Here is a 12,389-nt window from a genome sequence, read left to right as displayed (position 1 = left end):
GTTGTGTGCTTTAAAATCTTGCAATTTATATCATTATGCATTTGAAACAATTTCACATGTGTTGATGTTAATCCTTTTGCAGATTATTAGAAGAAAAGAAGGCTTAATAAGATTTGACCCTAATTGTGACCCTCTAAAGTCAGAGTTGGAAACTGGAAAATTTACTATATTAGTAAGTGTCTTTTGTTTCATATTTTTGTGTAAACAATAATAATTAATACATCAAAGTATTTAAGTGAATAAAAAACTTTTTTTTTTGTGATGACTAACAAAATGCAATAACTTATAAATGAGCAAAATGTACCAGCTCAATGAGCAATTAAAATCATCTATGATTAATATTTTCAAAAATGACGAAAAATGTTTTGTTAAAAGTAACTATATTCAGTACAAGTGATAAAGCAAAAATATTAAGCAAATATTATGACATTTCTGTAAACAGATGTTTTAGGTTTACACAGAAACCCTCAGTGCGGAAAAAGATTTGAACTTTCAATGATGAATATGTCAGCAAAGTCACTATGCTGACAATATTTTAAAGTAACCGTTTAGTTTTATTTGTTTCAATGAAAATGTTTGTTATAGAAAACTTAGAAGAATAATGATTGTGAAATTACTGTTTTTGCTATAAAAAGCTTATTTTACTACCCATAAGGGTTCAATGTTCTTCCCAGGGTTTAAGCTGAGTTCAATTGCAAAAAAGCTAAAATTGGAAAAAAGAGCTTTTTAAATGCCTCAATGGGTATTTCATCTCCAGTTGAAAACTAAATTCAATCTTCAGCTATGGCAGCTTTTGAAAAGTAAATACCCAGCAGCTATTTGTTTATTTTTTAAATTTGAGCAAAAAAATTTTATATCGTACTTTTTTTGAGAGGAGACTAGTTTGATTTTCCAAACAACATGCATTATCTCCTTTTAATAATGCATTTATTAGGTGGAAATAATGCCCATGGACAGTGGCAGATCTATGCAGGGGGGGGGGCTAAGGGGGCTATAGCCCTCGCCCCATGAGGTCTGAACTTACACTAGATAAAATCGAAATTTCAGAGAATTTTTGTACTGCAATACATTTGCGAATTTAAATATCCATTACATTTAAATGTAACTACTATATATAGTGGCAAATTAATAGAAGGGGGAGGAGACTAGGACACTGCAGCCCCTCCCATAGTCCCATTTGGTCAAAACTTAAAGATAGATGAAATTGTGATCTGCAATTGAATGAAAAGATTTGTTGGACATAGTTTTGTTCTGTATTTTTTTTTTAATTTGAAAGTTATTACTTTTAAATTAAACCAGCCATATATATTTAACTTTTTTCCCAGGTTAAGTCGGCTATATCCCCCCCCCCCCTCCCTCCTTCCATGAGGTCAGAAATAACTCTAAACAAAACCGAAATTTCAAAGATTTCAAATACTTTAATACTTTTGCAAATTTAAGCATGCATTATATTTAAATAAATATATACACTGTGGCATATTAATGGTGAGTGGGATGGGGGTGGGGGGCATAAGGAACTGTAGCTCCTTCTCCTATTCGTTAAAAACTTACAACAGATTGCAATGTGATGATTTGCAATGGCATGGATAGCTTGTAGGAAATAGCTTTGTCCTAATGCTATCAAGGTTTTTTAATTTGAAGTTATTAGTTTCAATTTAACTCAGTTATATATTTTACTTTGTTCTCAGGTTAACGGGGCAATAGCCCCCTTCCCCCCACCTATGAGTTTAGAACTTACTCTAGATAAAACAGAATTTTTGGAGACTTTAAATACTGCAACACTTTTACAAAGAGAGCCTAAAACTGTATTTAGGCCTCTAACTTCGAGAAATTTTGTTGGGTGAGCCCCTGCTTCCCCCTAATGTCATCGAGGATTACTTAGCTTTTTTTTTTTCAATTTACATAATGTTTACCCCTTTTTTGGACAAACATAGAATGAATTTGTGTTTTTGCGTTTCAATTTCAAACTACTTCTTGTGTGAAACTTCTCCTATCTATATTTAGCATCGCCTAAGTGAGCTTTAAAGCGTGTTTTTAGGATAGAGAAGGGCTCCTAAATCTCCTTCCCCTAACAATACCATAAAACAGCGTTTCTTAAATTGTGTTCCGCAGAACCTCAGGGTTTTACGGAACTCTCTCAGGGGTTCCACGAGACTTGCATGTGTTTTCCCACCTTTCAAGTTTGTCACTTAAAAATTGATGAAAATAATGCCTTTTCAATATTAAGAATAAATTTACTATTTATTACTTTCGCATACTAGTCTGAGCATTATTATTCTTCAGAGAAAGCCGCTATAGAAATAACTTTATTTATTGCCAAAAATAATGCAAATTTTAGGCAATCAAAAACAGCCTGAAATTGTGATTTTTAGATTTCGACTGTGAATATTTTCCAAGATCAATCCCAAAACACCCCCTTCTTAAACGACATCTTAAAAACTTCAATTTCGAAAAAAAATCCGGAGGCAACCATTGACCTAATATTCCCAATGATAGTTTATAAAGGGAATTCAATGTTAAAAATTTTTTGAGAGGGTACCCTAAACCCCCTTTTATACAACACTAGCTGCGTTGCCCGGCTTTGCCTGGTCTACCATGAAAATAAAAATTGTGTCAAGTAAAGTATATTCAACAATCAGGCGTAAAAAAATAAATAAAAAAACATCATGATTTCCCTTCCAAACAATGACGACAGATATTAAAATACTTTTAAGAAATTAAATCCAGAAAGATGGATATAAAATGCATAACCATGGAAACACAAAATGAAATAAGTTTAAGGAATTAAAATTCGAAAGAAAATGGTTCACAATTTGAATGGAATCGAGATTTCTTAAACTTGATTTAAAAACGCTGTAACTTTTTTTCCTTTCGAGATAAAAGCTTATTTTTTCGACCATAGGTCGAGTTTGATCGGGAGTAAAAAAGGTCGCTTTTTCCAATAGTGCCAAAAAGAAAGCTGTGGGATAATTCCTTCAATTTTTATTGATTTATTTAATGAAGAAAGTAGTGCCTAAATTTCACCTAAGCCTAAAAAAATTCGAGCTAAAAACGCAAATAACTCCTGCCGTAATAAAGTTAGAGCATTGAAACAAATTGCATAGAATGCGGAAAATTCTACCCTTTGTAACGATATGTAATATTAATATGTGCAAGCCATTTTTTACCCCCATATTTGAGAATTTATGTGAATATTGGACATAAATTGGAATAAAAAAAGAACTATTCATCTAATTATTTTTGAACTGGTTTGCAAACCTTCTCAGGACCTTAAAGGAACAAACTGTGAAAATTTCAGCGCAATCGGCCGGGTAGTTCTCGAGTTTTGCGAGTTCAAACACACAGACGCTTTTTGGGAATTTCATTTTATACTATGTAGAGATTACCAACTATTGCCTAAAATTACAATTTTTAACCTCAATACCAAATATTCTACTCTTGATAAATGCCAATATCTATGGCCGCAGTTGAAAAGACAATTTCAACATTTAACGAGTAAGAACCAATTTATGGAGCAGTACTGGTCAAGAGCATCTAATTGGTTTAACTCTGTCTGATATCAGCACACAATGGCATCGGAGTTTTTAATTTATAAATAACTTTTAAAATGTTAAAAAATGAGACATTTTGCGTTTTAAGATTTAAAAACTGCTTCTGGGTGAATTTAAGAGAAATCTTAACACTACTGCAAGTAAAATAAATCAGTATTTCTCTTCCTAAAAAAAATATTTTAATTATAAAACTCAGGCATGAATTCTGAGGTTATTTATCCCTTTTCAAATCACAAAAAGGAGCATATTGGTATTTTACAATGGCAAATAATAATTACCAGTTATCAATAATAAGCATGATCTAGAATCAAGTCTGTTTAACTAGCGATTTAATGACAAATAATTAATGTGATAGTCTATTTGAGGAAAGAAGCTGGGCCCCTCCAAAACCGAATTTGGCCATGCCCAGGGCCCGTCTAACTAAAAGGTAGGCCCAAGGCCGACAATAATTTGGAGACCACTTTGAAGGCTCTATAGTGGAATGCAATGGTTGATTTACAGGTTTGGGGCCCACAACAATTTGGAGACCACCTTGAAGGCTCTGTAGCGGAATGCAATGGTTGATTTACAGGTTTGGAGGACAATCGGAATGCATTTTTTGAGGCCTCTAGTCTGTCTTTCTATCGCTTACTATGTTCATTAATGAATCTCCTTCGGGGCCTCTCTCAATTGTGACATGGTAAATTCGCTACTGGCAAAATGAAAAAAAAAAAAAAAAAGAATCCTTTAAGAAAGTTTTTTTTTTTTTTGAATTAACAAGAACCTCAATCCCATCTCACCTAACTTTACCACCAAAATGTTCCGAAAATTGTGTTTTTGACATCAGTTTTTTCAAATTTCTACGGGAGGGTCCTAAACCCTTTCACGCATCCGCTTCTTTTTACTATACCTTTCTTCAGCAAAAGCTGGGGTATAATGTTTATACCCTACCCTTTATCTTCACTTTTTCAATAGAGATACCATGTTTGCACACCTCTTCGTGTTATGCGAACGTATTTTTATCTACCAATGTGATAATCTACTCAGCTTTATATGAGATTTTTGCCAGTGCATGGTTTTAGTTACTCCAGACTCATAAGCACAAGACTAGAGCACAATCTCTGTATGCTGTAACTGACGTTTTCAGTGTTTGCTTGCAATTCAGTCTTAGCTCTGACCATGGGGTGGTAATTTGTAGCTTTATACTGAGGAGCCATATCCAACTGAGGAGCATATAGTATTTTCAGACCTTTAAAATGTTCGCCGAGGACTATTTATTTTATTCAGTATACTATATAAGTTTATTTCAAGTAAAAGAACATATTTAAAGTCTTAAATTTTTTTGCGAGAGGGACCCCTTGTAGAGAAAATTTCATGTTGTTTAAACATGAGTGTCTGGCCTCCTAAGAGCGTTCCCCCCCCCCCCCCCCCCCGTGATTAATAGTGCCCGAAAAAACGACGAAAATGACCCTCGAAAACTGACTCCTCACTTGGATCAAGGTTAGCCCCCCCCCCCCCTTGCTCGAGTTCTAGATCTGCCATTGCCCATGGAGACTAAGTCTTGTTGAACCTTATAGGATTTCAAACATGTTAGGTATGATTTATCATAAGATTAAGTTAAAATCATCATGCTTGCAACCGTCTCTCTCATTGTGCATACCTTTTTTTTACTTTTTTTTTGAATGAAAAAGCAAAAATGCCTTGCTTCACTAATTGAGGTAGTATTTTCTCATTTTGTGAAAAATGCAACCATAGCAGGAACTCTGGTTCTCGTGATTCAAACTATTGAGTTTTAAATTTTCCAAACTTTAACTTGACCCAAACCTTTCCATCAAAAATATAATTTTCCATTCTTTAGTTCTTATTTTTGTATTCTGTTTGGTAGTTCTATAAACTCTTCTACTTTTATGCTTGATTCAATAAAGAAAAATAATTTGAACAAAATATTTTCCCTAAAAGTGTCTTTAAATTAATTTTTTTAGCCCACCCGAGATTCTGGAGGTGCAGCACTTGCTTTATTTACTGCTGGTCGCCACAACCCATTTGGGAATTCACATAATGTTACACTTCAAGGCGTTGTGTATCAATTAGATGTAGCTTTAGAAAGGTATGTTTTCCATTTATTTTCAAAAGGTAAAGTTTTCATTCAATGTTTTTAGTTTTCTACCTGCATCAAATCTTTATAAGGCAGTAGAAAATACAGTCGGATCTCCATATATCGAAGTAGCAAATTGCCGGAAAAAAACTCGATACATTGAAACTTCGATATATAGAAGCGATCTTAGTTTCTCATAAAAATCTCCTGAAACATTAAAATTAAAACTAATTTTCGCCAACTGTAATGCCGTTTCATATTTTTTGAATACATTTCTGTAACTTTCAGTACTTTTATTATGACTTTCCGATTTCTCATAATAACATGGACTCTGCTTGCAAAAGTACTAATTTACTAAAAATGAGATTTTGGGGCCTTCCTTACTTCTTCATTCTTCAGCAATTCAACTTGATCCGCTTTGTAACATTAGGGGATTTTCGTTTTGACAATGTAATCGAGAGAAAAGTAAAAAATCAATCTACTTAACTTGAATAATTTTCACTGAAGCTAAAAAGCCTTGGAATGATAATCAACAGACGGGAGGGATAACTTGGAAACTGATTTTACTGTTTTACTGGTTACATCTAAGATTTGAAATAAACTTGAAGGAATTTATAAACTCCGGAAAGTTACGAGGACCTATCTACACACCCTTCAACCCTAGATTCCTTATGAGTTTTCGTAGCTATAGTAAACATTCGTCGTATTTGTATTTGTAAAGCGAAAAAAAAAAAAAAAATCTGCGAATGTCTCGAAATGTTTTTCGATATATAGAGATTTTTTCGATGTATAGAAACAATTTTTCTATGTAATGGACATGAAATTTTTCTGGGACTTCGATACATAGAAAATTGTGATATGTGGAAGTTCGATATATGGAGGTGCGACTGTAACTTCCCACAGAATTCAACAAAAACTAGTGTCCACAATGAACTATTTGACCATCTCTGATTATTTCATACTGACATTAGTCATAACAGAGAGAGTATAATACATCAATATTTAAAGTTGGGGTAAAAGTTAAATATTTTTTAAAGCCAAAATAAATTACTCTAGCTTTAACCAATGTTTTTTACTGTAACACTTATGTGTTATGAATGAATAAAAAATTGCCTTATAAAGGGTAAACTTATCTATAGGGTGGAGTGACCAATCAAGGCATTTCAATCAGCCGAGGTTGAAACGTTGAAAGTAGAACTGAAACTATAGTTAGACTGATTGGTCCATTTATTCACTTATGAACAAAAAAAAATATTGAATCATTTGAATGCATGTAATATCTAATGTATACTAAACAGTAAAATTTATATTGTCTCACTTTTAATGCAACCTGCTGTGCTATTTCATATGCATTTATGTTTTTTGTAATTTTTTCTTAACAGTTTTCAAACACAGAGATGTGGTGTTGTCTTTATTTACAACATGAATGATTCTAAATATTCAAATTTTGATTATGAACTCAGTCAGAAAATGCTTACTCTATTAAAGGTATGTGTTGTATAATTGAAAATTTTTCTATGACAATACCACCCTGATTTAATCAAATAATATTGATTTTATTTTGCTTCTCTTTTAAAAGTATTCATTCTTTCTGTTGTAGTAAAGAATCAGAACTATTACATGGCAATTATTTTCAGGAAAGGTTTTGACACTAGTTATTGAAGGTTATGTTTTGTTTCATCATAAAATGCTTACACAAACCCGATATTTTGATGAACCTTCTTTGAACTGAAATTTTGTTTTTGATCCAGTTTTGTCAACTCTTTAGGAGTTTGAATTTTGTATTTAACAACAGCTTTGACATAATCAGGATTGCCAAATATTTAATTTTTAGTTTAACTTAAGATATATTGCTAAAAACTGCCGGGAGTGTCTCGTTACGTGTTTGTTGAGCCTCTCAGCTGTACATACTCAATCAATGTCCAACTAGCCAGAAGATAGTCAGTCCATGGAGGTCAGTTTTTGCATTGGTTCATACATTTGCTCCTTTGACTGCCGACAAACTAATTGCTGTGATGCATTGGTTCATACAGTAGAAATCCTTTGACAAGGCTTTATTAAAATTCTGTTGTATAAAATTTAATCTTCCAATATAAGTAGAGATTTTAATAGTAGTGGCTCCTGAATTTGTGCATATAAATACATGAACCCACAAGAGAAATGATGAAATGTATTAATTAACAATTAAATCAAAATGAGATCTAATGTAGGGCCATAATTTTGATAATTTACTGGATGTGTGCCCTCCCCTTTCAGTATACTAATATGTAGCTAAAGTATAGTACTGCTGTTTACCATTAGAAGTACAAAGCACTTAAATCTTCCTCGATCACATATGTGAATGGTGAACCACCCGTTCGAGTCTTTATGAGATAGAAATGGACACAGGAGCAAGAGGAGAATCGCATCGCTGATACTTTCCCATTTGCAGATCTTCAATTTTAAAAAAAATGTAGTTGCTTTTTTTTTTTTTTTTTTTTGAGCAATCACGATTGCTTATTGCTTTCATTTGACTGTTTTTAGCGTGCTATCATTTTTCCCACAGGCGCGGCACCACCCTCTGCCAGCACCACGCGTCGGCCGGCCTGACGATGCTGCTCCTCTAGCGAAAACCGTCTCCAGGTTGTGTCCATATCCTACACATACACGCACCAACACACACGCACACACAAAAACATACACAAACACCACCATACACACACATACGCATGCATACAGACACCTACACAAATACACACAACTGCCCACACATTTATGCCTGCACAGAGACACAAACACATATGCTTACATACACATACCCCCCACGCACACAAACACTCATACACACAACTACCCACACACTCATGACTGCACACAGGCACAAACACACATGCCTACACACATACACATACCCTCCCCCCCCACACACATACAAACACACACTCGTAATTGCGAAAAACATAATTTGAATTCAAGATGACAAAATTCAAATTTTTTTTTTTTTTTTTTTTTTGGCATTTGGCTTTTAGTTAAATTTTGCAGCTCAGCCTTGAAAATTTTAGATGATGTTATATTACCTCTTTTTGCCAGTTTCAACTTTCATCAAGTTTCTTAAACAGGGAGGCACAATAAGGTGGGCCAAAAAAACCATTTTTTAAATTTCAAAGTTGTAATAGCGAATTATAAAGAAAACAAAGGAAAATTATGATCACGCATGGGGCCTAAAATTTGACAAAATGTAAAAAAAACATCATTTTTGAGATTTAAAAAAAAAAAAATTGTGAATTAGATGTTTTTTTAATGTAACAGTTTGTATGTAAGGTCTTAAAACAAAGCCTCAAAACATTGTGTTTAAATTTAGTTTTGATCAGCTAATATCTTCTGGTCACGCTTAAGCCCCAAACTTTTTCAAAATGATGAAAAAGTTACATTTTAATGGGTTTTCGGTATTTGATGAATAATCAGAATTTAAATAAAATAGACAAAGTATTTAAAAAAAAAATGCTGCCAGGTTCAATCAAGGTTTTCCAGTTGTGCAAAGACTTAGAAACTCTTGTATGCAGAAGTCGCAAAGCAATCCAGACAACGTCATACTTCTGTCTGGGGTGCTCCCTCCACGCCATCCTCGCCTTCCTAGAACCATGTCTGCTGTCTCCCTACATTGTTTTTTCAGTCTGCATCTCTCAGTAGTGATTGTAGTGCAATATTATTTAGTTCAATCTACTATTTTCTTTCTGTAACTCTTGTAAGTTTCTGTCATGATATATGCCCGTGCAATGGGGAGTTTGTCTCCTCCATTTCAATGAATTGCCATTCTGCCACAAGTTTAAGCTTTTGGATCGCAAGACAATGGAGCCCAGTACCTCTAAAGGGCCAATTGGTCTTGGTAAAAAGGTAGTTGGCTGTCTAGAACATTACTTTCAAGCAATTCCCAGTGCACACGCAAACTTTGAACCCTGTATAAAAATCGTCACGGTAGTCTTAGGAAAAGTTTGTGGAGCTGAATTTCGAGACGAATTTATAAGAACCACTCTAATGTCCAGATCATCCATGTCCAACTTCACCAGCAAAAAGGTCTTCAAATTCAGGGATTGAGTCACCTCCAATGTGTGATTTGATGTCATTGTCGTCACTGATTTATTATAACAATGGGGAAGAAGATAATTCAAAGTACATCCAGTTGACAATTTCTGAGTATTCTTGCACATTGAAGTTGACTTTTGGTGGTGTGAATGTTCTGTTTTCCTTCTTGGATCTATCTGTCTTGCCTTCAGAATTCTTTGAACCCCGAACATTAATGCATTTATTGTCATCTTGAGTCATGGCTAAACAGTAAGTTTTCTGGATAAGCGAAAAAACCCCATTCCGTTCGATCTCAGGGTTGACAACATAAAGCAAAGGTTATGGCAAGTACCTGATATATTGTACTGCTTGGTTAACAAGTTTTGAGCCGTCTTAAGATGGTTTGATCGAAAACCACATTGGCCTGTATGTTTTCGATATAAACTCTACTAATTTTCGGAAGTTCAAATGCTAGGCTTACATACACAATCTGAGAGTTCTATTTGCTTTCGTCAACCACCTTGATGTGATAAAAACCTAAGATTTTGTACAGCCAAATCTTCTTTACAAGTTCCTGATACAGTTGCCTTTGTAACATCAAATAAATGTTGCTGAACGTGTTTTGGTCAACCTCTAGCACCATGCAATCAATACTCTGAAAGTCAACTACCAGAAGATTCTGGCAGTCTACTACTTTTGCCCTAATTGACCCTATAGAGGTACTAGACCCAGTTGTCTTGTCATCCAAGAGCTGAAACATGTGGTGGAATGGCAACTCATTGAAATGGAAGAGACAAACTACTCATTACACTGTCATATTTCATGACAGAAACCTCTTCATCGTCTAAAATGGTTTTTTAACACTACAAATTTGAAAATTTTCCGGGGGAGAAATCCCCTTGCAGATGGTTCATATGGGCTTCCTCTTAGATCACAAGTAATATACAGTCGCTTTAGAACACAGTACTGATTACAGGGATACTATTTTGAGAGACAGTATATGCAAACGTTTGTTAAGAAAAGAGGAAAATAATTGGAAAGGTTACAGCCTTTATGTTAAACTTGGGTCGTCTAGTGAAAATTCCTTTAAAAATGCTCTAGTTAAAGTTGTGATAAATTGATACTTTTAAAATTCAAAAATGTTCAAAAACATCGTATTTTTCCAAATGGCCCTCTCCGAGAATTGTGTCGGGATCCTCCCCTGGAACCTGACAGCTTTTTTTCTATCTTATTTTCAATTCAACTGAAAAAATACTTCATCTATTTTATTTAAATTCTGATTGTTCATCAAATACCGAAAACCCATAAAAATGTAAATTCCAAAATAATGAAAATTTTTTTTCATTATTTTGGAAAATTTTGCGGGTTAAGCGCGACCAGAAGATATTAGCTGATCGAAACCAAATTTAAACACAATGTTTTAAGGCTCTGTTTAAAAACGTTACAAACTATTACATTAATAAAATGTCTAATTAACAATTTTTTTTTTAAATCTCAAAAACAATTTTTTAATTTTTTTTTTATTTTGTCAAACTTTTTGCCCCATGAGCAATCGGAAGATGTCAATCGATTTCCATAATTCTGTTTTTCTTTTGTTTGTCTTTATAATTCACAACTTTTCCACGCTATTACAACTTTGAAATAAAAAACTGAGTTTTTTCGGCCCACCCTAATGCACAACCTTTTTGAGACAGGGCCACAAACACAGGAACTGATTAAGCTGGGGGCCCCCGGGGGGGGGGGGGGGTTGCTCAAATCATCAAAACGCATACTGAATTTTGCATTGTATTTGCAACCGCAAGTCTTTAAAATTTGGCACGCAAATATATCTATTGGAATAGTTTAAATTGCATCTTTAAATTTTTTTTTTCCAATTAGGGTTAGTCAAGACTTAAAGAGTAGTAGCAAGGTACCAAGTTCAAAAAATGTTTCCATCTCTTCTTCCTATTTTTGGTCTTATTCAAATTCATGCAGAAAAAGTTAGTTTGGAAGGAAAAGATGAAAAAACCATCACATCAAAAAATGAGCTTCGCTTAAGTCATTTGAAACCTTTTTTTTTTTTTAGCAGCATGACTTTTCTGTCTATGAGTTGCAAAATTATTGGCGACTTGCCTGCAAGTCAAGGGCGCCCATATGCAAAATTGTAAGGGGGGGGGGGATACAGATATTTTCCCCATGGTTTAGCAGGATATTTCCCCATGGAAACCAATTTCAGGACAGATTCGAGTCATTAAAATTTGACATTTTTAATAACTTATTCATTAATGGGTGGAGAAGAAATGTTTTTATTTTTGCAAAGAAAAAAAATACTAAAAGCAAGGCAGACATAATTTCTGAGGGGGGGGGGGCTAAAGCCCCCCCCCCCCCTTGCCCCCCTATATGGGCGCTCTTGCTGCAATTAGATTCCAAAATTTTGGATGAAGAAAGAACACTGAAATATTTTTTTAATTGATGTCTCTGCTAATTAAAGTCATTAAATTATGCCACCTAGCTAAACACAATGTCTGAAAAATTACGACTCTCGATACCTGGTTTGATGGGCAGTTCTCTTGCATTCTCAAGGAGTCAGGATGACATGTATGATATATTGATACACTCATACTTGAATAGCATAGATACTAATCCGGCTCTTTTCTGACTATTTTGAATGATGCACAATATTTTTAATCATAGTCAGATGATTATTTTCTTGTTAACATCATTTAATTATTCTAAAAAGTTGA

The 12,389-nt window shown here is 34.1% G+C and overlaps 1 protein-coding gene across 1 annotated transcript in view; it reads left to right on the top strand.

Annotated features, from left to right (window-relative positions):
- The window catches only part of LOC129222336 (tyrosine-protein phosphatase non-receptor type 9-like), a 38,162-nt gene that overhangs the window by 7,777 nt on the left and 17,996 nt on the right, over positions 1-12,389 (top strand). The window contains exons 3-5 of the mRNA XM_054856831.1: positions 83-172; positions 5,513-5,637; positions 7,008-7,113. Coding sequence (XP_054712806.1) covers positions 83-172; positions 5,513-5,637; positions 7,008-7,113 — 321 coding nt within the window. The remainder of the gene's footprint in view (positions 1-82; positions 173-5,512; positions 5,638-7,007; positions 7,114-12,389) is intronic.

This window comes from Uloborus diversus, chromosome 5 (assembly GCF_026930045.1).
Source record: "Uloborus diversus isolate 005 chromosome 5, Udiv.v.3.1, whole genome shotgun sequence".
In the NCBI taxonomy this organism is placed as follows: Eukaryota; Metazoa; Arthropoda; class Arachnida; order Araneae; family Uloboridae; genus Uloborus; species Uloborus diversus.
Note: the sequence above shows the minus strand (reverse complement) of the source record. Positions and strands in the feature narration are given on the sequence as shown.